The following is a 26,483-nucleotide window of genomic DNA, read 5'->3' as shown; positions in this document are numbered from 1 at the left end:
TCCTTTACTCCTCTTTTACCCATCCCTCTTTTCTCCCCCTCCCCTCTCCTTTACTCCTCTTTAGCTCATCCCTCTTTTCTCCCCCCCACCTCCCCTCTCCTTTACTCCTCTTTTACCCATCCCTCTTTTCTCTACCTCCCCTCTACTCCTCTTTATCTCATCCCTCTTTTCTCCCCCTCCCCTCTCCTTTACTCCTCTTTATCTCATCCCTCTTTTCTCCCCCTCCACCTCCCCTCTCCTTTACTCCTCTTTTACCCATCCCTCTCCCCCCACCTCCACTCTCCTTTACTCCTCTTTTATCCCATCCCTCTTTTCTCCCCCCCACCTCCCCTCTCCTTTACTCCTCTTTTACCCATCCCTCTTTTCTCCCCCTCTCCTTTACTCCTCTTTTACCCATCCCTCTTTTCTCCCCCTCCCCTCTCCTTTACTCCTCTTTAGCTCATCCCTCTTTTCTCCCCCCCACCTCCCCTCTCCTTTACTCCTCTTTTACCCATCCCTCTTTTCTCTACCTCCCCTCTACTCCTCTTTATCTCATCCCTCTTTTCTCCCCCTCCCCTCTCCTTTACTCCTCTTTATCTCATCCCTCTTTTCTCCCCCCCACCTCCCCTCTCCTTTACTCCTCTTTATCTCATCCCTCTTTTCTCCCCCTACCCCTCCCCTCTCCTTTACTCCTCTTTTACCCATCCCTCTTTTCTCACACTCTACCTCCCCTCTCCTTTACTCCTCTTTTACCCATCCCTCTTTTCTCCCCCTACCCCTCCCCTCTCCTTTACTCCTCTTTTACCCATCCCTCTTTTCTCACACTCTACCTCCCCTCTCCTTTACTCCTCTTTTACCCATCCCTCTTTTCTCCCCCTCCCCTCTCCTTTACTCCTCTTTATCTCATCCCTCTTTTCTCCCCCCCACCTCCCCTCTCCTTTACTCCTCTTTTACCCATCCCTCTTTTCTCTACCTCCCCTCTACTCCTCTTTATCTCATCCCTCTTTTCTCCCCCCCACCTCCCCTCTCCTTTACTCCTCTTTTACCCATCCCTCTTTTCTCCCCCTCTCCTTTACTCCTCTTTTACCCATCCCTCTTTTCTCCCCCTCACCTCTCCTTTACTCCTCTTTATCTCATCCCTCTTTCTCCCCCTCCACCTCCCCTCTCCTTTACTCCTCTTTTACCCATCCCTCTTTTCTCCCCCTCCCCTCTCCTTTATTCCTCTTTATCCCATCAATATTTTCTCCCCCTCCCCTCCCCTCTCCTTTACTCCTCTTTTACCCATCCCTCTTTTCTCCCTCTCTCCTTTACTCCTCTTTTACCATCCCTCTTTTCTCCCCCTCCCCTCCCCTTTAATCATCCCTCTTTTCTCCCCCTCCCCTCTCCTTTACTCCTCTTTTACCCATCCCTCTTTTCTCCCCCTCCCCTCTCCTTTACTCCTCTTTTACCCATCCCTCTTTTCTCCCCCTCCCCTCTCCTTACTCCTCTTTTACCCATCCCTCTTTTCTCCCCCTCCCTTCTTTTATCCATCCATATTTTCTCCCCTCCCCTCTCCTTTACTCCTCTTTTATCCATCCATATTTTCTCCCATCTTCCTTTCACCCCCCTTCTCCTAGCTCCCTGTCCCAGCTCTTACATCAAGTGACCCAGATATCCCCATCTCCACAGCGACAGTGGCCTGAACCAATGAGGAGAAGGGGTGGGGTCAGGGGAGCCCCTGTCTGGACTTACGGGAGACCCCCTTTCACTGATTGGCTGAAAATGACAGGAATGGCCAAGGATCTTCCCAGTTCCCAACGAAATATGATGATATGTGTGTGTGTGTTAGCATGTTTGTGTGTGAGGGGGGGCTAACGTCTGTGTGTGTGTGGCTTGAAAGTCTGTCACCCAGCAAGGGTGACTTTGAACATGGGGTGTGTATGTTAGTGTATGTGCGTGCGTGTAGGGCTGAATCCAGTCTGCTGCAGTACCTGTCTAAATTTTGCCCTGGCTTCCTTCTCCTTCATCCTCCCGTGAGCTACGAGGTAGTCAAAGACCTCCCCTAGAAGGAAGGGAGAGCAAGACAGAGAGAGAGAGTCCGAGAGAGGTTTGAGTTCAACTTTGACTGAATGGAGACATTCTAAAATTTCGTTTCAGACTCCCAACTTATTTCTAATGTCTGGAACCCATCAACAAAGCATCAATTGCTAGTTCGGCAGCCTCATTTGTCCTAGATTAAGGCAATACTATGTGTTATAATTAAGTACTATGGATATCAGGAGACAGACCAACCCTCCTCCTGGAGAGCTACTGGTTGTGCAGGATCTTGCTCCAGCCCTGCCCTCAAACACAGCTAATTCCACTAATAGACAACTCATCAGGACCTTGATTGCCTGAAGCAGGTGAGTTAGCACAGGGCTTGGGCAAAAGCCTGCACAGCCGGTAGCTATCCAACAGAAGGGTGTTATACTATAATAATCATAATACTTGTATTTTAGATAAATAAATGACCTTTTCATGGATTATGCTCAAAGCACATTCTAAATATGATGTTGTACTGAATGACATATTACTAAGCAACTTACCTCCACTGGCATATTCCATCACCAGGTAGAGCGTTTTCTCAGTCTCTATTACCTCAAACAGTTTCACTGTGGAGGGAGGGAGAAAGAGCGGTAGAGGGTGAGCGCAAGTGATATAACGAGATTAGCCAGGTTGCCTCAGGAAAGAATCGGTGCAGTAGCGCTGGCTGTTTGTTCCCAGGCTGCTGTCACGGCCTCGGAACAGCCTGGGAACACCAACATTGTTGCAACCCCTATTATTAGCTTGTTCAACCTCTCTTTCATATTGTCTGAGACCCCCAAAGAGTTTTCAAAGGGGGAGACAGTCTAGACCCAAAGTGTTACAGACCTGTATCTATGCTACCCTGCCTTTCTAAGGTCTTCGAAAGCAGATCACCGACCATTTCGAATCCCACAGTACCTTCTCTGCTATGCAATCTGGTTTCAGAGCTGGTCATGGTCCTAAATGATATCATAACCGCCATCGATAAGAGACAATACTGTGCAGCTGTAATTCATCGACCTGGCCAAGGCTTTCGACTCTGTCAATCACCACATCCTCATTGGCAGACTCGACAGCCTTGGTTTCTCAAATGACTGCCTCGCCTGGTTCACCAACTACTTCTCAGACAGAGTTCAGTGTGTCAAATCGGAGGGCCTGTTGTCCGGACCTCTGACAGTCTCTATGGGGGTGCCACAGAGTTCAATCCTCGGGCCGACTCTCTTCTCTGTATACATCAATGACATTGTTCTTGCTGCTGGTGATTCTCTGATCTACCTCTACGCAGACGACACCATTCTGTATACCTCTGGCCCTTCTTTGGACACTGTTAACAACCATCAAGACGAGTGTCAATGCCATACAACACTCCTTCCGTGGCCTCCAACTGCTCTTAAATGCAAGCAAATCTAAACGCATGCTCTTCAACCGATCGCTGCCGGCACCTGCCCACCCGTCCAGCATCACTACTACAAATCACTCTACAAATACCTAGGTGTCTGGTTAGACTGTAAACTCTCCTAACAGACTCACATTAAGCATCTCCAATCCAAAATTAAATCTAGAATCGGCTTCCTATTTCGCAACAGAGCATCATTCAGTCATGCTGCCAAACATACCCTTGTAAAACGGACTATCCTACCGATCCTTGACTTCGGCGGTGTCATTTACTAAATAGCCAACAACACTCTACTCAGCAAACTGGAATCAGCCTATCACAGTGCCATCCGTTTTGTCACCAAAGCCCCATTTACCACCCACAACTGCGACCTGTACGCTCTGGTTGGCTGGCCCCTGCTTTCATATCTGTTGCCAAACCCACTGGCTCCAGGTCATCTACAAGTCTCTGCTAGGTAAAGCCCTGCCTTATCTCAGCTCACTGGTCACCATAACAACACTCACCCGTAGCACGCGCTCCAGCAGGTATATCTCACTGGTCACCCCCAAAGCCAATTCCTCCTTTGGTCGTCTTTCCTTCCATTTCTCTGCTGCCAATGACTGGAACGAACTGCAAAAATCACTGAAAATGGAGATTCCCATCTCCCTCACTAGCTTTAAGAACCAGCTGTCAGAGCAGCTCACAGATCACTGCACCTGTACATAGCCCATCTGTAAATAGCCCATCCAACTACCTCGTCACCGTATTGTTATTTATTTTGCTCCTCTGCACCCCAGTACCTCTACTTGCACACTCATCTTCTGCACATCCATCACCCCAGGGTTTAATTTGCCATACTGTAATTATTTCACCACTAAGGCCTATTTATTGCCTTTACCTCCCTTATCCTACCTCATTTGCACACACTGTATATAGACTTTCTATATTGTATTATTGACTGTGTGTTTGTTTATTCCATGTGTAACTCTGTGTTGTTGTATGTGTCGAACTGCTTTGCTTTATCTTGGCCAGGTCGCAGTTGTAAATGAGAACTTGTTCTCAACTGGCCTACCTGGTTAAAGAAAGGTGAAATAAAAAATTTAAAAAAAACATGAAACAGACAGGCCATAGGTAGACAGGTAGGCAGGCCATAAGTAGGCAGGTAGACAGGCCATAGGTAGACAGGCAGGCAGGCAGGCAGACACAAGAAAAGACCGATGAGTAGACAGACTCCACAATAGCAGCTCACAGCAACTCTGCTGCAGCCTCCAGCCCACCACCACCGGAGCAGATAACATATGTGTGTGTGTGACTCCTGTGACAGTGTGTAGAGTACGGGATACAGAGCATGGAAAGGGTGAGAAACACACATGGGTGATATATGTGTGTGTGTGTGTGTGTGTGTGTGTGTTCCAGGGGGACAGGAGTGTGTAGGGTACGGGATACAGAGCATGGAAAGGGTGAGAAACACACATGGGTGATGTGTGTGTGTGTTCCAGGGGACAGGAGTGTGTAGGGTACGGGTTACAGAGCATGGAACGGGTGAGAAACACACATGGGTGATGTGTGTGTGTGTGTGTGTTCCAGGGGACAGGAGTGTGTGGGGTACGGGATACAGAGCATGGAAAGGGTGAGAAACACACATGGGTGACGTGTGTGTGTGTGTGTGTTCCAGGGGGACAGGAGTGTGTAGGGTACGGGATACAGAGCACGGAAAGGGTGAGAAACACACATGGGTGACGTGTGTGTGTGTTCCAGGGGGACAGGAGTGTGTGGGGTACGGGATACAGAGCATGGAAAGGGTGAGAAACACACAACACACATGGGTGATGTGTGTGTTCCAGGGGGACAGGAGTGTGTAGGGTACGGGATACAGAGCATGGAAAGGGTGAGAAACACACAACACACATGGGTGATGTGTGTGTGTGTTCCAGGGGACAGGAGTGTGTGGGGTATGGGATACAGAGCATGGAAAGGGTGAGAAACACACATGGGTGACATGTGTGTGTGTGTGTGTTCCAGGGGGCCTGGAGTGTGTAGGGTACGGGATACAGAGCATGCAGAGGGTGAGAAACACACATGGGTGACGTGTGTGTTCCAGGGGACAGGAGTGTGTGGGGTACGGGATACAGAGCATGGAAAGGGTGAGAAACAAACAACACACATGGGTGATGTGTGTGTGTGTGTGTGTTCCAGGGGGACAGGAGTGTGTAGGGTACGGGATACAGAGCATGGAAAGGGTGAGAAACACACATGGGTGGTGTGTGTGTGTGTGTGTGTTCCAGGGGGACAGGAGTGTGTAGGGTACGGGATACAGAGTCTGGAAAGGGTGAGAAACACATATGAGTGATGTGTGTGTGTGTGTGTGTGTTCCAGGGGACAGGAGAGAAACACACAACACACATGGGTGTGCCTCCAAACACTCTCATAGCCATTTCTCATAGGCCTTGAATGCATTATGCCAATTGCTTCAGTGATGTGCCATGACTGGACACGAAGCGCTAGGCTGAGGGAATGTGAAATCAAAGCCTACAGTTAGATGGAAAAATCACCAGCCATCAGGCTAAATCCCTCCCTATCTAACTGAATTGGAGCAGAGATGAGCACGACTCTCTTTCTAAATCACTATCTGGTTCACTTTGTCTGTGGGTGCCCTCCAGAAGACACACATTCTGCAGAACTAGGACAATATTTAATCATATTGATGTCTGGTACATTAAAAACTTATGTGGATGTTGAATTGCACAGAATGCACCCTGCTTGTCTGTCGGTTAGGGCTGCACAATTAAATCAAATTCACATCCTAATATCGACGTGCAATATCCATATCGCATGCAATATGTTGAATAACAATTTTTATTTTATTTAACTAGGAATGTCAGTTAAGAACAAATTCTTATTAACAACGGGTTAACTGCCTTGTTCAGGGGCAGAACAAGAGATTTTTACCTTGTCAGCTCGGGGATTCGATCCAGCAACTTTTTGGTAACTGGCCAAACCACGAGGCTACCTGCTGCCCCAACGATGCTGCGTTCCACTTTGCTTCTTAATATAAATCATTCTATTACTATGATTCCAACAGTTCACCCAAGTGGTTTGATTTATATCAAGTCAAATTGCAATATTTGGTAAAAAAAAAAAAAAAAGATTACATTTTTTGCCCATATCGTGCAGCCCTACTGTCTGTCTGTCATTCAGACCTTCTCAACTGATCACCAAGTCCTTGATCGGGCAAATCAGGAGTGTTTTTTACATTTAATTTAACCAGGCAAGTCAGTTTAGAACAAATTCTTATTTATGACGGCCTAAGAACAGTGGTTTAACTGCCTTGTTCATGGGCAGAACGACAGATTTGTACCTTGTCAGCTCGGGGAATCGATCGAGCAACCTTTCGGTTACTAGCCCAACGCTCTAACCACTAGGCTACATATATGCCAGTGTTAGAGATGAGAGAGAACAAAACTGTGCACTCCCTGGGTGTCCCCACCAAGGAAACCCTGCTATGAAAGGAAGATAACTGAACATATGGCCCAGAAGTCACATTGTTACTCTTAGCAACATTTGGCATAATCTGAACATTTATGTATCTGGCTGCTTATTAAAAAATGTATCCCTCAGTCTCTCTCCCTCTATTTATATTACCTCTTCACAGTCTGTATCAATTAGTCTCGCATCTCTCCCTCTGTCTTGTAATTTCCTTCAGTCTCGCTCCCTCTATTTATAATACCTCTTCACAGTCTGTATCCCTCAGTCTCTCTCCCTCTATTTATAATACCTCTTCACTGTCTGTATCCCTCAGTCTCTCTCCCTCTATTTATATTACCTCTTCACTGTCTGTATCCCTCAGTCTCTCTCCCTCTATTTTTATTACCCTCTTCACTGTCTGTATCCCTCAGTCTCTCTCCCTCTATATTACCACCTCACTGTCTGTATCCCTCAGTCTCTCTCCCTCTATTTATATTTCCTATTCACTGTCTGTATCCCTCAGTCTCTCTCCCTCTCTTCACTGTCTGTATCCCTCAGTCTCTCTCCCTCTATTTATATTACCTCTTCACTGTCTGTATCCCTCAGTCTCTCTCCCTCTCTTCACTGTCTGTATCCCTCAGTCTCTCTCCCTCTCTGTATCCCTCAGTCTCTCTCCCTCTATTTATATTACCTCTTCACTGTCTGCATCCCTCAGTCTCTCTCCCTCTATTTATATTACATCTTCACTGTCTGCATCCCTCAGTCTCTCTCCCTCTATTTTATATTACCTCTTCACTGTCTGTATCCCTCAGTCTCTCTCCCTCTATTTATATTACCTCTTCACTGTCTGCTTCCCTCAGTCTCTCTCCCTCTCTTCACTGTCTGTATCCCTCAGTCTCTCTCCCTCTATTTATATTACTTAGCACAATTAGTTTGCATTATATAGACCAATGTTTTTTTCTGCGATCGAATCAAGATTATGTCCGCCCCTTTTCAATGCAACAAACCAAAAACAAACCAGATCAGTTGAGAGCCACATTTCCACATTTGTTGATGTTCTTTTCTAATTAGCAAGTTATTAGCCCAGTTATAGATAAGTATAGGTCAGCAATGGGGAGTTACTGCTTCCTACAAGAGTACAAAACGTGTAGGCTTATAGGAGTTACTGCTTCCAACAAGAGTACAAAACGTGTAGGCTTATACCCTGACTACACCGCTCGCGTCGTGTGTGTTACAAAATAAATGTAGAAATCTATATTATTCAATTATTGCACCCACACCTCTCGCACGCGCCAACGAGCGTCGCCAAGGGCTAAAATAGAAGTCAGTTCAATTTCTGATTGCACTGCCTCTTCCAGTCCTGCCTCTCCCATCTCCTCGTTGTTTTCTAGAAGCAGGTACCCACGTGCCATCTCCTCATTGGTTATACACACATGGGTGACAAAGACAAACAAGGTCGGTGGCGGTAATGCACCTAATGTCTGAAAGTTTCCAATCACAATGTAAAGTCCAGAAAAGAAAAATCCTGGAAGGAGGAGAGATGACTAGAAACGATTTGGTTGACTGTTTTACGTGTAGATTAATTGTCGGAGTAGAGGACCTTGTGCATTTCAGGTAAAATGACTCAATGTTTATATCCCAGGACAAATTAGCTAGCAACAGTAAGCTAGTTAAATAGCTAGTTAAACTCCTGCTCCAGTCTCAACTGTTCTGCCTGCGGCTATGGAACCCTGACCTATTCACCGGACGTGCTACCTGTCCCAGATCTGCTGTTTTCAACTCTCTAGAGACAGCAGGAGCGGTAGAGGTTAGAGGTCGACCGATTAATCGTAATGGCCGATTAATTAGGGCCGATTTCAAGTTTTCATAACAATCGGAAATCGTTATTTTTGGGCGCCGATTTGCCAATTTTTTTATTTTTATTTTTATATACCTTTATTTAAACTAGGCAAGTCAGTTAAGAACACATTCTTATTTTCAATGACGGCCTAGGAACGGTTCGTTAACTGCCTTGTTCAGGGACAGAACGAGAGATGTTCACCTTGTGAGCTCGGGGGATCCAATCGTGCAACCTTACAGTTAACTAGTCCAACGCAATAACGACCTGTCTCTCTCTCGTTGCACTCCACAAGGAGACTGCCTGTTACGCGAATGCAGTAAGCCAAGGTAAGTTGCTAGCTAGCATTAAACTTATCTTATAAAAAACAATCAATCATAATCACTAGTTAACTACACATGGTTTATGATATTACTAGATATTATCTAGAGTGCCATGCGTTGTATATAATCCAACTGAGCATACAAGTATCTAAGTATCTTGAGCGGTGATAGGCAGAAGCAGGCGCGTAAACATTCATTTAAACAGCACTTTTGTGCGTTTTGCCAGCAGCTCTTCGTTGTGCGTCAAGCATTGCGCTGTTTATGACTTCAAGCCTATCAATTCCCCAGTTTAGGCTGGTGTAACCGAAGTGAAATGGCTAGCTAGTTAGCGCGCGCTAATAGCATTTCAAACGTCACTCGCTCTGAGCCTTCTAGTTGTTGTTCCCCTTGCTCTGCATGGGTAACGCTGCTCCGATGGTGGCTGTTGTCGTTGTTGTGTTCCTGGTTCGAGCCCAGAGAGGAGCGAGGAGAGGGTCGGAAGCAATACTGTTACACTGGCAAAACTAAAGTGCCTATAAGAACATCCAATAGTCAAAGGTTAATGAAATACAAATGGTATCGAGGGAAATAGTCCTATAATTCCAATAATAACTACAACCTAAAACTTCTTACCTTGGGAATATTGAAGACTCATGTTAAAAGGAACCACCAGCTTTCAAAAGTTTTCATGTTCTGAGCAAGGAACTGAAACATTAGCTTTCTTACATAGCACATAATGCACTTTTACTTTCTTCTCCAACACTTTGTTTTTGCATTATTTAAACCAAATTCAACATGTTTCATTATTTACTTGAGGCTAAATTGATTTTATTGATGTATTATATTCAGTTAAAATAAGTGTTAATTCAGTATTGTTGTAATTGTCATTATTACAAACAAATAAATACAAAAATTGTCTGATTAATCGGTATCGGCTTTTTTTGGTCCTCCAATAATCGGTATGGGTATCGGCGTTGAAAAATCATAAATCGGTCAACCTCTAGTAGAGATACTCTCAATGATCGGCTATGAAAAGCCAACTGACATTTACTCCTGAGGTGCTGACTTGTTGCACACTAATCACAACTACTGTGATTTATTATTTGTATTTTTATTATTTTACGATGGAGCACGCGTGTAGCCGGTTTGGGTTCCGTGTTAGCCTACATTTCAATCTGTCAGGTCGAATATGCAAATAAGCCAATAGGCAGAGGGGTAGCTTACATTGTCTAAATCTCTGTATGGTAATAATTCATTATATTTTGTAAAGTAAACACAGTAAAAGGCAGTTTAAAGACACCTATTTGGCCCATGGCGTTACAAACCAAGCAGAAAATTACATATTAAAATGTCAAGTCTTCATAATGTAAAAAGCATTTTTTTAAGTGTCATGCAACGTAAGGCTGCATTGACCCCCACATATAGGCTACTGTAGGCTATATTGCATAAATCTAAATGCTATTTCCATGTGAAAATGTTACGGAATTTGTTCCATTGGTTTTGTTGGTAGGCCTACATTATGCTCAAATTGCCAAAATAGCCTATTGGCTACTGTCTTATACTGTAAGGGTACAGCCTCAGTGGTCACTGTAAACGAGCACCGGAAGTTGCACAACATTCTCACAACATTCAAGTTTCCGCTCACAAGACCTAAACTTTGCTCAGCGGCAAAAACATTTGAGGGAACATTGCCCACCTCGTCTCTCACTTTTCCCGAACACCTGTCATATTTTAACTCAATATGCTTTATTGGCATCGCAATTTGAAATTCACTGAGGGCATATCTTTCCGTCCCTCCCGTTCACCCTATTAACTAACACAGTTTCTTTCTCCATATCATCCTCCTTCCCTCCCTGACCTACCTGGCTTGGTGGGAGGGAGAAAGTGGGAGAGCGGAAGTTGAGTGAGAGAAACACAAACAAAATGGCTTCCCACAGGCATAATCAAACGATCTCCAACCACATGCCGGCGGATTCAGACCACCAAAGGGGAGCCTGCTGGGCAAGGCAAGGCAGGCGATCACAAATCGGCTTTGTAGATGACATTCCCCATTTATTTATTTTTTGGCATATGAAACTTACTGAATATATGAGATCCTTGCACACTCCTCTTTCATGAGCAATTTTAAAGAAGACAAAAACATTCAAATAGAGGCATTTATTACAAACTTTATTTAAATAAATAATCAACACATCCTGGTCTTCAATCTGGACCATCAACTGATTCTGGTCTGTTAGTGCCGGGCTAGAGCATAAGCTTGAGGGAGTAGCCCAGGAGGGAGTAGCCCTCCTATTGATATGAACAGAGAAAGAAACATCATTGCCATGACAACTGGTACCACTTCTCATGGCCTCTTTCTTTTTGGGCTCTTTCCAGGTTTTCCTGAGAGGGCTGGTGTGTATGAGCGTGGGCACTCTCACACAACACGAACATGGAAGACACAAAACCCAGCAACACGGAGACACACACAATTAGGCTAAAGATAGCCACAGTAGGAAGTGGAGTGCCATTTTTTAGTTCATTAGAATGAATGAGAGAGATTGGGAGGTACACTATGTTGACACCTGCTCATCGAACATCTCATTCCAAAAACATGGTGATTACTATGGAGTTTGTCCCCCTTTTGCTGCTATAACTGCCTCCACTCGTCTGGGAAGGTTTTCTACTAGATGTTGAAACATTGCTGTGGGGACTTGCTTCCATTCAGCCACAAGAGCATTAGTGAGGTCGGGCACTGATGTTGGGTGATTAGGCCTGGCTCTCAGTTGGCGTTCCAAATCATCCCAAAGGTGTTCAATGGGGTTGAGGTCAGGGCTCTGTGCAGGCCAGTCAAGTTCTTCCACACCGATCTCGACAAACAATTTCTGTATGGACCTCGCTTTGTACATGGGGGCATTGTCATGCTGAAACTGGAAAGGGCCTTCCCCAAACTGTTGCCACAAAGCTGGAAGCACAGAATCATCTAGAATGTCATTGTACTGTATGCTGTAGCGTTAAGATTTCCCTTCACTGGAACTAAGGGGCCCGAACCATGAAAAACTGCCCCAGACCATTTTTCCTTCTCCACCAAACTTTACAGTTGGCACTATGCATTCGGGCAGGTAGCGTTCTCCTGGCATCCGCCAAACCCAGATTAGTCCGTCGGACTGTTGAAGTACGATTCATCAGAGGAGGCGTTTCTACTGCTCCAGAGTCCAATGGCGGCAAGGATTTAGACCACTCCAGCCAACGCTTGGCATTGCGCATGGTGATCTCAGGCTTGTGTGCGGCTGTTCGGGCATGGAAACCCATTTCATGAAGCTCCCGACGAGCAGTTCTTCTGCTGACGTTGCTTCCAGAGGCACTTTGAAACTCACTGGGGAGCCAGGTCCAGCAAATCAGGCTTTATTACAGATAGAAATAAGCTTTTTGTGCGTATGGAACATTTCTGGGATCTTTTATTTAAACTCATGAAACATGGGACCAGCACTTTACATGTTGTGTTTATATTTTTGTTCATTATAGATGACATCACCAAAATGACAGCGGGAGAGAGGCATGTGGGGAACTGTTAGAAAATCGCCAGGGCTTAATGACACACACAGTGACACAGGAAAAATGTCACTGTGTCTGTGTGTGTGTCTGTGTGTGTGTGTGTGTGAGAGAGAGAAAGAATGTGAACAATCCAGGAAAATAAGGGTGGAATCCTACCCAGGGATTAGAATAACGTTTGGGAATGTCACAACGTCACCACTCTGGAGAGGAATTCCCAAACAGGGAGGGGGGGAAGGGCAGATGAATGCACACAGCTAGCATTTTGACTGGGAATGAGCCCATTCATTCAATAAATGAAAGAAATTCCAAATTGAAAGTGAATAGACCTTGTTATTAAAATACGCTAGGAAAGTGTAAACAAACTCGTACCAGCTCGTGAATTTTTGGAGGCATGAAACCTCTATATGTTCTTGTGTTGTTTTTTACACATGTGCATTCATGCCTATATAATTGCCCCAAGTGAAAAAATGAAAGGCTTTAAATTGTTATAAAAAGTAAAAACCATAATAAAAATCTGATTTTTTTTTACCATTTACCAAAGTCTTAGTTTTTTCCTCGCTCAACTTTTTTCATTCATATTTTTCACTCTGGACGCTTTATCTGGACATGGTTCTACAGGACCCCCACCAGCCAAAGATAAGTAGTAACATTATGCCTTCTAATTGCAGTCGCTGTACTCCTAATATACAGGAGAACGATCGCCTTACGGTGAGGATAGCCGTGCTACAAGCCCAGCTTCAGATGCAATTGTTAAGGAAAGGTAATTTAAGTGTAGGAAAGGATGAAACAGCATCTGTGCCACCAGTAAGTACAGATAGTAGTATAAATCCCCTCGCACGGTCCCCGCAGCCAGACAACTTTCTCGTGGCTTCTGGAGGGAAATGCTGCTCAAACGGTGTTGCTCATTCAGCCAACAGGAACTTTCAACCGGTTCTACCCATTAAGCGAGTCGGAGTCAGAGGCCGAGCCTTCTCTGGTCTCTGCTCCACCCGTTACGGGGTCTGAGCCACCGAAGCCTCCCACCATTAGCTCTGACAAAATGAAAACCCTAATCATTGGCGACTCCATTACCCACAGTATTAGACTTAAAACGAATCATACAGCGAGGGAGCAGGGCTACCGACGTAAAGGCTCTTCTGAAGATGGTGCTGGCTATGGTTAAAACTGGCGAGTGTAGAGAGTATAGGGATATTGTTATCTATGTAGGCACCAACGATGTCAGGATGAAACAGTCAGAGGTCACCAAGCACAACATAGCGTGTAAACTAGCTTGAAAGATATCGGCATCGAGTAATTGTCTCTGGCCCCCTCCCAGTTAGCGGGAGTTGAACAGAGGCTTATAACTCAATCGCTGGTAGAAAACTGTTTTCTGACCATCCCAAAATATATAATTTGTAGATAATTGGCATTCTTTCTGGGTCTCATCCATAAACAGGACCAAGCCTGACCTGCTGAGGAGTGACGGACGCCATCCTAGCTGGAGGGGTGTTCTCATTTTTATCTATGAACAAAGACCAGGGCTCTAACTCTACAATGAAATAGGGTGCAGGCCAAGCAGCAGGCTGTTAGCCAGCCTGCCAGCTTAGTGGAGTCTGCCACTAGCACAGTCAGTGTAGTCAGCTCAGCTATCCCCATTGAGACTGTGTCTGTGCCTCGATCTATGTTGGGCAAAACTAAACATGGCGGTGTTCGTCATAGCAATCTCACTAGGATAAAGACCTCCTCCATTTCTGTCATTATTGAAAGAGATTGTGATACCTCACATCTCAAAATAGGGCTACTTAATGTTAGATCCCTCACTTCCAAGGTAGTTATAGTCAATGAACTAATCACTGATCATAATCTTGATGTGATTGGCCTGACTGAAACATGGCTTAAACCTGATGAATTTGTTGTGTTAAATGAGGGCTCTCCTTCTGGTTACACTAGTGACCATATCCCAGCGCAGTTTTGCTAACATTGACAAGAGCAAATTTCAATAAATATATTTTTTAAAATTGATACATTTTCGTCTTTTGAGCTTCTCGTCATGAAATCTATACAGCCTACTCAATCACTTTTTATAGCTACTGTTTACAGGCCTCCTGGGTCGTATATATTGTTCCTCACTGAGTTCCTATCGGACCTTGTAGTCATAGCAGATAATATTCAAATTTTTGGTGACGTTAATATTCACATGGAAAAGTCCACAGACCCACTCCAGAAGGCGTTCTGAGTCATCATCGACTCAGTGGGTTTTGTCCAACATGTCTCTGGACCTACTCACTGTCACAGTCATACTCTGGACCTAGTTTTGTCCCATTTAATAAATATTGTGGATCTTAATGTTTTTCCTCATAATCCTGGGCTATCGGACCACCATATTATTTTTGCAATCGCAACAAATAATCTGCTCAGACCCCAACCAAGGATCATCAAAAGCTGTGCTATAAATTCTCAGACAACCTGTTACGGTGAGTGAATGAGGACCCAAAAGCGAACTAACTTAAACAGAGCTTCTTTAATAACCAAACATAGGTAGGCTCAGATAGACCGGCAGATTCCGACAGGACAGGACAAGGTTACAGCAAACATGACGATAGTCTGGCTCAGGCATGAAACACAACAAACAAGAATCCGACAAGGACAGGAACAAAAACAGAGAGAGATATAGGGGACTAATCAGAGGGAAAAGGGGAACAGGTGGGAGAAGGGGTGACGAGGTAGTCAAGAGGAGACAAGGAACAGCTGGGGGAAAGCGGGGGAGAAAAGGTAACCTAATACGACCAGCAGAGGGAGACAGGGTGAAAGGAAAGGACAGAAAGACACAACATGACAATACATGACAGTACCCCCCCACTCACCGAGCGCCTCCTGGCGCACTCGAGGAGGAAACCTGGCGGCAACGGAGGAAATCCTCGATCAGCGCACGGTCCAGCACGTCCCGAGAGGGAACCCAACTCCTCTCCTCAGGACCGTACCCCTCCCAATCAACGAGGTACTGGTGACCACGGCCCCGAGGACGCATGTCCAAAATCCTGCGGACCCTGTAGATGGGTGCGCCCTCGACAAGGATGGGGGGGGGGGGGGGGGAGACGAGCGGGGGCGCGAAGAACGGGCTTAATACAGGAGACATGGAAGACCGGGTGGACGCGACGAAGGTATCGCGGAAGAAGAAGTCGAACTGCGACAGGATTAATGACCCGAGAAATACGGAACGGACCAATGAACCGCGGGGTCAACTTGCGAGAAGCCGTCTTAAGGGGAAGGTTCTGAGTGGAGAGCCAAACTCTCTGACCGCGACAATATCTAGGACTCTTAGTTCTACGCTTATTAGCAGCCCTCACAGTCTGCGTCCTATAACGGCAAAGTGCAGACCTGACCCTCTTCCAGGTGCGCTCGCAACGTTGGACAAAAGCCTGAGCGGAGGGGACGCTGGACTCGGCGAACTGAGATGAGAACAGCGGAGGCTGGTACCCGAGGCTACTCTGAAAAGGAGATAGCCCGGTCGCAGACGAAGGAAGCGAGTTGTGGGCGTATTCTGCCCAGGGGAGCTGTTCTGACCAAGACGCAGGGTTGCGAAAAGAAAGACTGCGTAAGATGCGACCAATAGTCTGATTGGCCCGTTCTGCTTGACCGTTAGACTGGGGGTGAAAGCCGGAAGAGAGACTGACGGAAGCCCCAATCAAACGGCAAAACTCCCTCCAAAATTGAGACGTGAATTGCGGACCTCTGTCCGAAACGACGTCTGACGGAAGGCCATGAATTCTGAAAACATTCTCGATGATGATTTGTGCCGTCTCTTTAGCGGAAGGAAGCTTAGCAAGGGGAATGAAATGAGCCGCCTTAGAGAACCTATCGACAACCGTAAGAATAACAGTCTTCCCCGCTGACGAAGGCAGTCCGGTGACAAAATCTAAGGCGATGTGAGACCACGGTCGAGAGGGAATGGGAAGCGGCCTGAGACGGCCGGCAGGAGGGGAGTTACCGGACTTAGTCTGCGCGCAGACCGAACAAGCAGCCACGAAACGACGCGTCATGCTCCCGGGTGGGCCACCAAAAACGCTGGCGAATGGAAGCAAGCGTACCCCGAACGCCAGGGTGGCCGGCTAACTTGGCAGAGTGAGCCCACTGAAGAACGGCCAGACGAGTAGGAACGGGAACGAAAAGAAGGTTCCTAGGACAAGCGCGCGGCGACGGAGTGTGAGTGAGCGCTTGCTTTACCTGCCTCTCAATTCCCCAGACAGTCAACCCGACAACACGCCCCTCAGGGAGAATCCCCTCGGGGTCAGTGGAGGCTACTGAAGAACTGAAGAGACGAGATAAAGCATCAGGCTTGGTGTTCTTAGAGCCCGGACGATAAGAAATCACGAACTCGAAACGAGCGAAAAACAGCGCCCAACGCGCCTGACGCGCATTAAGTCGTTTGGCAGAACGGATGTACTCAAGGTTCCTATGGTCAGTCCAAACGACAAAAGGAACGGTCGCCCCCTCCAACCACTGTCGCCATTCGCCTAGGGCTAACCGGATGGCGAGCAGTTCGCGGTTTCCCACATCATAGTTACGTTCCGACGGGGACAGGCGATGAGAAAAATACGCGCATGGGTGGACCTTGTCGTCAGAGAGGGAGCGCTGAGAAAGAATGGCTCCCACGCCCACCTCTGACGCGTCAACCTCGACAACGAACTGTCTAGAGACGTCAGGTGTAACAAGGATAGGAGCGGATGTAAAACGATTCTTGAGGAGATCAAAAGCTCCCTGGGCGGAAACGGACCACTTAAAGCACGTCTTGACAGAAGTAAGGGCTGTGAGAGGAGCTGCCACCTGACCGAAATTACGGATGAAACGACGATAGAAGTTCGCGAAGCCGAGAAAGCGCTGCAGCTCGACGCGTGACTTAGGGGCGGGCCAATCAATGACAGCTTGGACCTTAGCGGGATCCATCTTGATGCCTTCAGCGGAAATAACAGAACCGAGAAATGTGACGGAGGAGGCATGAAAAGTGCACTTCTCAGCCTTCACAAAAAGACAATTCTCTAAAAGGCGCTGGAGGACACGTCGAACGTGCTGAAGATGAATCTGGAGTGACGGTGAAAAAATCAGGATATCGTCAAGGTAAACGAAAACAAAGATGTTCAGCATGTCTCTCAGGACATCATTGACTAATGCCTGAAAGACAGCTGGAGCGTTAGCGAGGCCGAAAGGAAGAACCCGGTATTCAAAGTGCCCTAACGGAGTGTTAAACGCCGTCTTCCACTCGTCCCCCTCCCTGATGCGCACGAGATGGTAAGCGTTACGAAGGTCCAACTTAGTGAAAAACCTGGCTCCCTGCAGGATCTCGAAGGCTGAAGACATAAGAGGAAGCGGATAACGATTCTTAACTGTTATGTCATTCAGCCCTCGATAATCTATGCAGGGGCGCAGAGACCCGTCCTTCTTCTTGACAAAAAAAAACCCCGCTCCGGCGGGAGAGGAGGAGGGGACTATGGTACCGGCGTCAAGAGCTACAGACAAATAATCCTCGAGAGCCTTACGTTCGGGAGCCGACAGAGAGTATAGTCTACCCCGGGGGGGAGTGGTTCCCGGAAGGAGATCAATACTACAATCATACGACCGGTGTGGAGGAAGAGAGGTGGCCCTGGACCGACTGAACACCGTGCGCAGATCGTGATATTCCTCCGGCACCCCTGTCAAATCACCAGGCTCCTCCTGTGAAGAAGAGACAGAGGAAACAGGAGGGATAGCAGACATTAAACATTTCACATGACAAGAGACGTTCCAGGAGAGGATAGAATTACTAGACCAATTAATGGAAGGATTATGACAAACTAGCCAGGGATGGCCCAAAACAACAGGTGTAAAAGGTGAACGAAAAATCAAAAAAGAAATGGTTTCGCTATGATTACCAGAAACAGTGAGGGTTAAAGGTAGCGTCTCACGCTGAATCCTGGGGAGAGGACTACCATCCAGGGCGAACAAGGCCGTGGACTCCCTTAACTGTCTGAGAGGAATGTCATGTTCCCGAGCCCAGGTCTCGTCCATAAAACAGCCCTCCGCCCCAGAGTCTATTAAGGCACTGCAGGAAGCTGACGAACCGGTCCAGCGTAGATGGACCGACAAGGTAGTGCAGGATCTTGAAGGAGAGACAGGAGTAGTAGCGCTCACCAGTAGCCCTCCGCTTACTGATGAGCTCTGGCTTTTACTGGACATGAAGTGACAAAATGACCCGCAGAACCGCAATAGAGACAGAGGCGGTTGGTGATTCTCCGTTCCCTCTCCTTAGTCGAGATGCGGATACCTCCCAGCTGCATAGGCTCAGCTCCCGAGCCGGCAGAGGAAGATGGTAGTGATGCGGAGAGGGGGGCAACGGAGAACGCGAGCTCCTTTCCACGAGCTCGGTGACGAAGATCAACCCGTCGCTGGAGACCCTCCAGAAAACGAGCGAGCAAAGCCGGCTCGTTCCAGCCACTGGAGGCAGCAAGAGTGCGAAACTCAATAGAGTAGTCTGTTATGGATCGATTACCTTGACATAGGGAAGACAGGGCCCTGGAAGCCTCCTCCCCAAAAACAGATCGATCAAAAACCCGTATCATCTCCTCCTTAAAGTCCTGATACTGGTTAGTACACTCAGCCCTTGCCTCCCAGATTGCCGTGCCCCACTCACGAGCCCGTCCAATAAGGAGAGATATGACGTAGGCGACACGAGCAGTGCTCCTGGAGTAAGTGTTGGGCTGGAGAGAAAACACAATATCACACTGGGTGAGGAACGAGCGGCATTCAGTGGGCTCCCCAGAGTAACACGGCGGGTTATTGATTCTGGGCTCCGGAGATTCGAAAGCCCTGGAAGTGGCCGGTGGATCGAGGCGGAGATGGTGAACCTGTTCTGTGAGGTTGGAGACTTGGGTGGCCAGGGTCTCAACGGCATGTCGAGCAGCAGACAATTCCTGCTCGTGTCTGCCTAGCATCGCTCCCTGGATCTCGACGGCTGAGTGGAGAGGATCCGAAGTCGCTGGGTCCATTCTTGGTCGGATTCTTCTGTTACGGTGAGTGAATGAGGACCCAAAAGCGAACTAACTTAAACAGAGCTTCTTTAATAACCAAACATAGGTAGGCTCAGATAGACCGGCAGATTCCGACAGGACAGGACAAGGTTACAGCAAACATGACGATAGTCTGGCTCAGGCATGAAACACAACAAACAAGAATCCGACAAGGACAGGAACAAAAACAGAGAGAGATATAGGGGACTAATCAGAGGGAAAAGGGGAACAGGTGGGAGAAGGGGTGACGAGGTAGTCAAGAGGAGACAAGGAACAGCTGGGGGAAAGCGGGGGAGAAAAGGTAACCTAATACGACCAGCAGAGGGAGACAGGGTGAAAGGAAAGGACAGAAAGACACAACATGACAATACATGACACAACCCAACGATTCCTAGATGACCTTCCAGACTCCCAACCTACCTACAGAGTACAAAAATGTGTTAACCAACTAACTGAGGAACAAATATGTACCTTGCGTAATACTGTAGATGCAGTCACACCCCTAAAAACTAAAAACATTTCTCATAAGAAACTAGCTCCCTGGTACACAGAAAATACCCGAGTTCTGAAGCAAGCTTCCAGAAAATTGGAACGGAAATGGCGCCACACCAAACTGGAAGTCTTCCGACTAGCTTGGAAAGACAGTACCGTACAGTATCGAAGAAGCCCTCACTGCTGCTCGATCCTATTTTCCAACCTAATTGAGGAGAATAAGAACAATCCATCATTTATTTTTGATACTGTCGCAAAGCTAACTAAAAAGCAGCATTCCCCAAGAAAGAATGGCTTTCACTTCAGCAGTGATGAATTCATGAACTTCTTCCACGAAAAGATCATTAGAAAGAATATGATGGACTCCTCTTTGAATCTGCATATTTCTCCAAAACCCTGTGCAGGTCCCTGTCATGGACCTAGGATCAAGGGAGACAAGTTTTTAATCCTATATCTCTTGACACATTCATGAAAATAATCATGGCCTCTAAACCTTCAAGCTGCATACTGGACCCTATTCCAACTAAACTACTGAAAGAGCTGCTTCCTGTGCTTGGCCCTCCGATGTTGAACATAATAAACGGCTCTCTATCCACCAGATGTGTACCAAACTCACTAAAAGTAGCAGTAATAAAGTCTCTCTTGAAAAGTCAAACCTTGACCCAGAAAATGTTTTAAAAAATAAAATCAGCGTATATCGAATTTCCCATTCCTCTCAAATGTCTTTGAAAAAGCTGTTGCGCAGTAACTCACTGCCTTCCAGAAGACAAATAATGTATATGAAACTCTTCAGTCTTGTTTTAGACCCCAGACTGCACTTGTGAAGGTGGTAAATGACCTTTTAATGGCATCAGACCAAGGCTCTGCATCTGTCCTTCTGCTCCTAGACCTTAGTGCTGCTTTTGACACCATCAATCACCACATCATTTGGAAAGACTGGAAATGCTAATTGGTCTACACGGCCAAGTTCTGGCCTGGTTTAGATCTTATCTGTCAGAAAGATATCAGTCCGTCTTTCTGAATGGTTTGTCCTCTGACAAATCAATTGTAAGTTTCATGGTTCCTCAAAGTTCTGTTTTAGGACCACTATTGTTTTCACTATATATTTTACCTCTTCGTGATGTACTTCGAAAACATAATGTTAACTTTCACTGCTATGCTGACGAAACACAGCTGTACATTTCGATGAAACATGGTGAAGCCCCAAAATTACCCACCCTGGAAGCCTGTGTTTCAGACATAAGGAAGTGTATCCCCTATGAACAGGGCTCTCTTGTAAAATAGATTTTAAACTCAATGTGACTCCCTGTTTAAAATAAAGGTAAAAAAAAAATGTTTAAAGTGGATGGCGGACAAAACAGAGATGCTAGTTCTGGGTCCCAAAAAACAAAGATCTTCTGTTGGATCTGACAATTAGTCTTGATGGTTGTACAGTCGTCTCAAATAAAACTGAAGGACCTCGGCATTACTCTGGACCCTGATCTCTCTTTTGACAAACATATCAAGACTATTTCAAGGACATCTTTTTTCCATCTTCGTAACATTGCAAACATCAGGAACTTTCTGTACAAAAATGATGCAGAAAATGTAATCCATGCTTTTGTTACTTCTACTTTACTTTCCTAGCCACCATGCTTCTACATCTGCATTGCTTGCTGTCTGGGGCTTTCGGCTGGGTTTCTGTACAGCACGCAGATGTAGAAAGTACTTTATATATAAATGTGACTGATTGAAACATGTATGGGCACACATTGTTATGAGGATTTACAGAAGTGAGCCAGTCAGTGATACACTTACCAATGTTTGGATGGTTTAGAATCTTCATTATTCGGACTTCTCGGAAGAGCTGAAAAGAAAGGAAGTTGAGAAGATGTGATATTTTCTTTCCTGCAGACATTTAGAGAAATAGGTACATCACTGGTGACATTCTCTGGTTGTTGGAGGGATAGTATAGGCCAATATTGGACACTAAAACTAAAGTATGTACGTTAACGCAGGCTTCCACTCATACTCTAACACACACAAACACATTACTTTTTTCATTGTTATTGGTAACTTCCAGTCCCCCACATAGCGCTCCTAAAACAATCTCACTTCCCACAAGTTACTTCCACATGAAAGCCCAGAACACCACAAACAAACAGAGACGGACAGAGAGAGAGACAGACAGAGACAGAGAGACGGACAGAGAGACAGAGAGAAACAGACAGAGACAGAGAGACGGGCAGAGAGCCTCCCAACTCTCCCAGACTATACTTCCTATACTTCCTAGTGAGTTTGGAAAACACTTACTCTGCCTTTCTTTCCCTCTCCCTCCCTCACTCTTTTTCTGTCATGAATGAATGAGCAGGACAGTCTCTCGTTCCTGTAGCTGCCCATTGTGATGCTATTGGACCATGGGGTCTCAGATGACCTTCTGACCCCGATCTCGTCATTGCCCTGGGACGTAGATGATCTGATTGGCCGGTTGTCAGCCGTGGTCTCCCATGCAAGACGGTAAGGCCTACCCTTGGTATCCCTCTACCACTCCATCTATTCGCCCCTCTCCCTTAGAGAATACATTCAATGTCGCCAAAAATGATTGGGTCCCCTAGGAAACACTAAGCAATTTTGTTTCCTACCCTGTCTCAATAACTCCTCCCTGGGATTTTAATTGGTTGTCAAACAACACTGTATTCAAAGTGCCCACTATTATATTCTAACTATGGGGCGGAAGGGTAGCCTAGTGGTTAGTAACCGGAAGGTTGCAAGTTCAAACCCCCGAGCTGACAAGGTACAAATCTGTCGTTCTGCCCCTGAACAGGCAGTTAACCAACTCTTCCTAGGCCGTCATTGAAAATAAGAATTTGTTCTTAACTGATTTGCCTAGTTAAATAAAGGTTAAAAAAAAAAGAAAAAAAAAAAAATATATATATATATATATATATATAATTAGATTAATCATTATATTTCCATGATACCAACAGTTCACCAAAGTGTTTTGGTCTAAATCACAAGTCAAATATCAATTGCAACATTTGGTAACAAATAAGGCCTATAACTGTGGAAATGATCTCAAATGAGTGCAGGAAATGCAGAAATTGACAAAAGTGCTGAAAATTATTTTAGGTTGAATTGAACAGTATAAAACAATCAGAATGCAGAAAGACTCATTGAAATCACTTATAATGTATGTGTTGCCACTCTAGGATCACTCACTACTCATAAAGCACCCTAGGATCACTCACTACTCATAAAGCACCCTAGGATCACTCACTACTCATAAAGCACCCTAGGATCACTCACTACTCATAAAGCACCCTAGGATCACTCACTACTCATAAAGCACCCTAGGATCACTCACTACTCATAAAGCACCCTAGGATCACTCACTACTCATAAAGCACCCTGGGATCGCTCACTACTCATAAAGCACCCTGGGATCGCTCACTACTCATAAAGCACCCTGGGATCGCTCACTACTCATAAAGCACCCTAGGATCACTCACTACTCATAAAGCACCCTGGGATCGCTCACTACTCATAAAGCACCCTAGGATCACTCACTACTCATAAAGCACCCTGGGATCGCTCACTACTCATAAAGCACCCTGGGATCGCTCACTACTCATAAAGCACCCTGGGATCGCTCACTACTCATAAAGCACCCTAGGATCACTCACTACTCATAAAGCACCCTAGGATCACTCACTACTCATAAAGCACCCTAGGATCACTCACTACTCATAAAGCACCCTAGGATCACTCACTACTCATAAAGCACCCTAGGATCACTCACTACTCATAAAGCACCCTAGGATCACTCACTACTCTTAAAGCACCCTAGGATCACTCACTACTCATAAAGCACCCTAGGATCACTCACTACTCATAAAGCACCCTAGGATCACTCACTACTCATAAAGCAAATGTAGAACTTTTATTATTCAAAAACTAAAAATACCGTCCAATTTTTTTACATTTGAAATACTTTGATATGATATTTTGGCCATGTCGCCCAGCCCTAATCTCTCTATCTCCAACCATCTCTTTTGCTGCAACTTCCCCTCCAATCCATTTCTTCCTCTCCTCTCCACTCCATCCATCTCCCTCCCCTGCTCGCTCTTCAGGCAGGTGGCATAAATAGGGGCCTAGCCCTGAGGACGCTTGGTGTGTTATAAGAGTATTTTATGTGTGTGTGCATATGTATCAAGTAAGTGTGTGTATGCCTGTGAGTTGAGCCTGAGTGCGCTTGTGTATGTGTGTGCAAGTGTTGTGCATTGACTTCTGAGTACTGGGAGGAGTTCACTATCTCCGAGTGCTCTGACTCATGGCTGGTAGCTCAGAATAGATCCCTGACAAAAACGGTCCATTATCTCCTGCGTCACAGGTACGTACGTACACATTGACTCAACGACCCACACACACACAACCACCACAAACACACAGCTTCACTGACACACACACACACACACAACCAACTTACTGAAGCATGTGTGCACAAACACACAGCTTCACTGACAGACAGACAGACAGACAGACAGACAGACAGACAGACAGACAGACACAGACACAGACACAGACACAGACACAGACACAGACACAGACACACACACACACACACACAACCAATTTATTCCACAGGACACCAATTAACTACTATTGACTTCCTGGTAAAGTAAGATATCAGAATTGTAGCTCAGCAACATATCTGAGATAAATACATGATTTTGAAACATGAATGAGAACACAGAGTTTGGAGATCTCCCTGCCTAGAATAAATCCCCTGGGTCATGATCATTAGGCACCAAACGGTATAAAACTTTCTGATTAGGGTATCCACCCACTTTGCCCAGAGTGGGTAAAAACCTGTTTTGGTGATGAAATTACAATACCTTATGTTATAAAATACATTTTATCATGATAAATGAGTATTAATGTTCTGAATAGTTCAGTGTGGTCTTTAACATATAATTAACATGTTTTTTTAAAGTCCGATTTCATAACATAATACATCCGATAATAAGCAGAGCTTTGTTGAAACCTGCGATGAGACTTTTACAGGATTTTACATTTTGTGGTTTTTGTCTTCAATGTTGTTTCAGCGGGTCGCAGAGAGAAAAATTACCACGACACGAGCTGAATTAAATGTATGAGGCTTCGAAAACAAAAAAGTGTTTTATACACTCAGTGCGCCGTTGATATTTCACAGAAATATGCTTGTTTTTGTCAGACATTATCGAAAAATAAGTCATTTAGAATATGAAAAGTGTATACTTAAATATGACGTGTCCTGCACGTTGTCCTAATTGCAATGTGAGGATACATCATGTAAAACTTGAATAAAAACTTTCCAACACTACACTTCACCATGAAATATAATGATTAGAATCCTATAGAAATCTACATTTTTTTTGTATTATTGGGTGACTCTATTTCCAATTTAGACATAAAATACATTTTCTCATCAGAAATTCATAATATGTTAGTTAAAATACACATTTTAGTCATGTCCCCAGGTTTTCACTCAGTCATGTTACCCTGACACATTCCCCCCTCTAAAAATGTGGGACATTCCACAAGTCACATGATCAACAGGAAGTAGCATCATTTGAGTCTCCTGACCAAACGTTCTCCCTCTTTTTCTGTATCATATTGTAAGTATGACTGTGAATGTCAACCTCAACGTACAGTCCTGTACCCTAAATTATTTCTTAATGTTATTATGTTGTTTTTAAAGATACTATTAGTCAACCACTTGAAGGTGCTAAGTGTTATCATGCTATTAGCATTGATGCCATGTGGCTACATTTCATGTATTTGCTAATGCTATGCTAAAAACTCAGTCCTGTTACATTCAGTCCTGTTACTCATATGAAGGGTAAAAGGACTGAATAAGAGTAACAGGGGTGAGAAGTTTGAATGAAATAGCCATTTTAAATGTGTGTCTGGTATATACATTGATTAATTATAATACTATTCTCTTGATATTACGTTTTAGAGTTGGAATCACAGAAGGTGTTTTCAGTTTTACAATGTGAACACATTACTTACCGGGAGCCAATCGATTAAGTGCTGCAGAGAAGCAGCGGCGCTGTCGCGCTCGACACAATACCGTCCCAGAAAGGAGAGAGAGACACTTAAAGAAAGAACAGCAGAAATACAGGGAGGACAGAGCATTCAGTCGATAACATTAGTAAGAGGGAAAAAGCACAGACGTCGCAAAAAAAAGTGGAGGCAGACTACAGGATCAAGTCCAGGAAAGATGGCAGCTTCATAAACAAAGGCTGAGATTTTTACACCAGAGATGATGTCAGTCGAATTACGACTGGGAAGAGGCAGACCCTCACCCAGAAGAAAATCAAAAATCAGAAGAGGTTCCTTTAGGACAGGATGAAAAATCTACATGCGAAGTTTCTGGCAGAACATGATGGGTCGATCTCATACTTCCTCTTCTG

The 26,483-nt window shown here is 45.4% G+C and overlaps 1 protein-coding gene and 1 long non-coding RNA gene across 6 annotated transcripts in view; both read right to left on the bottom strand.

The window, feature by feature from the left end:
* The window catches only part of LOC110521032 (MAP/microtubule affinity-regulating kinase 3), a 141,490-nt gene that overhangs the window by 53,839 nt on the left and 61,168 nt on the right, over positions 1-26,483 (bottom strand). For all 4 annotated transcript variants that reach the window (XM_090232299.1, XM_090232300.1, XM_036975517.2 and 1 more), the window contains exons 4-6: positions 21,844-21,892; positions 2,544-2,609; positions 1,950-2,020 (exon numbers count right to left, since the gene is read on the bottom strand). In XM_090232299.1, the coding sequence (XP_090088425.1) occupies positions 1,950-2,020; positions 2,544-2,609; positions 21,844-21,892 (186 nt within the window). The remainder of the gene's footprint in view (positions 1-1,949; positions 2,021-2,543; positions 2,610-21,843; positions 21,893-26,483) is intronic.
* On the bottom strand, positions 7,318-7,754 carry LOC149984073 (uncharacterized). Of its 2 annotated transcripts, none has more exons than XR_016495341.1 (2): positions 7,651-7,746; positions 7,318-7,444 (listed from the first exon to the last, which is right to left on the bottom strand). It is a non-coding gene; the product is annotated as an uncharacterized LOC149984073 (long non-coding RNA). The 2 variants fall into 2 exon arrangements; XR_016495343.1 differs by lacking the exon at positions 7,318-7,444 and adding an exon at positions 7,451-7,588 and having other exon boundaries at positions 7,651-7,754.

This window comes from Oncorhynchus mykiss, chromosome 4 (assembly GCF_057628025.1).
Source record: "Oncorhynchus mykiss isolate SJ-2025 chromosome 4, ASM5762802v1, whole genome shotgun sequence".
In the NCBI taxonomy this organism is placed as follows: Eukaryota; Metazoa; Chordata; class Actinopteri; order Salmoniformes; family Salmonidae; genus Oncorhynchus; species Oncorhynchus mykiss.
Note: the sequence above shows the minus strand (reverse complement) of the source record. Positions and strands in the feature narration are given on the sequence as shown.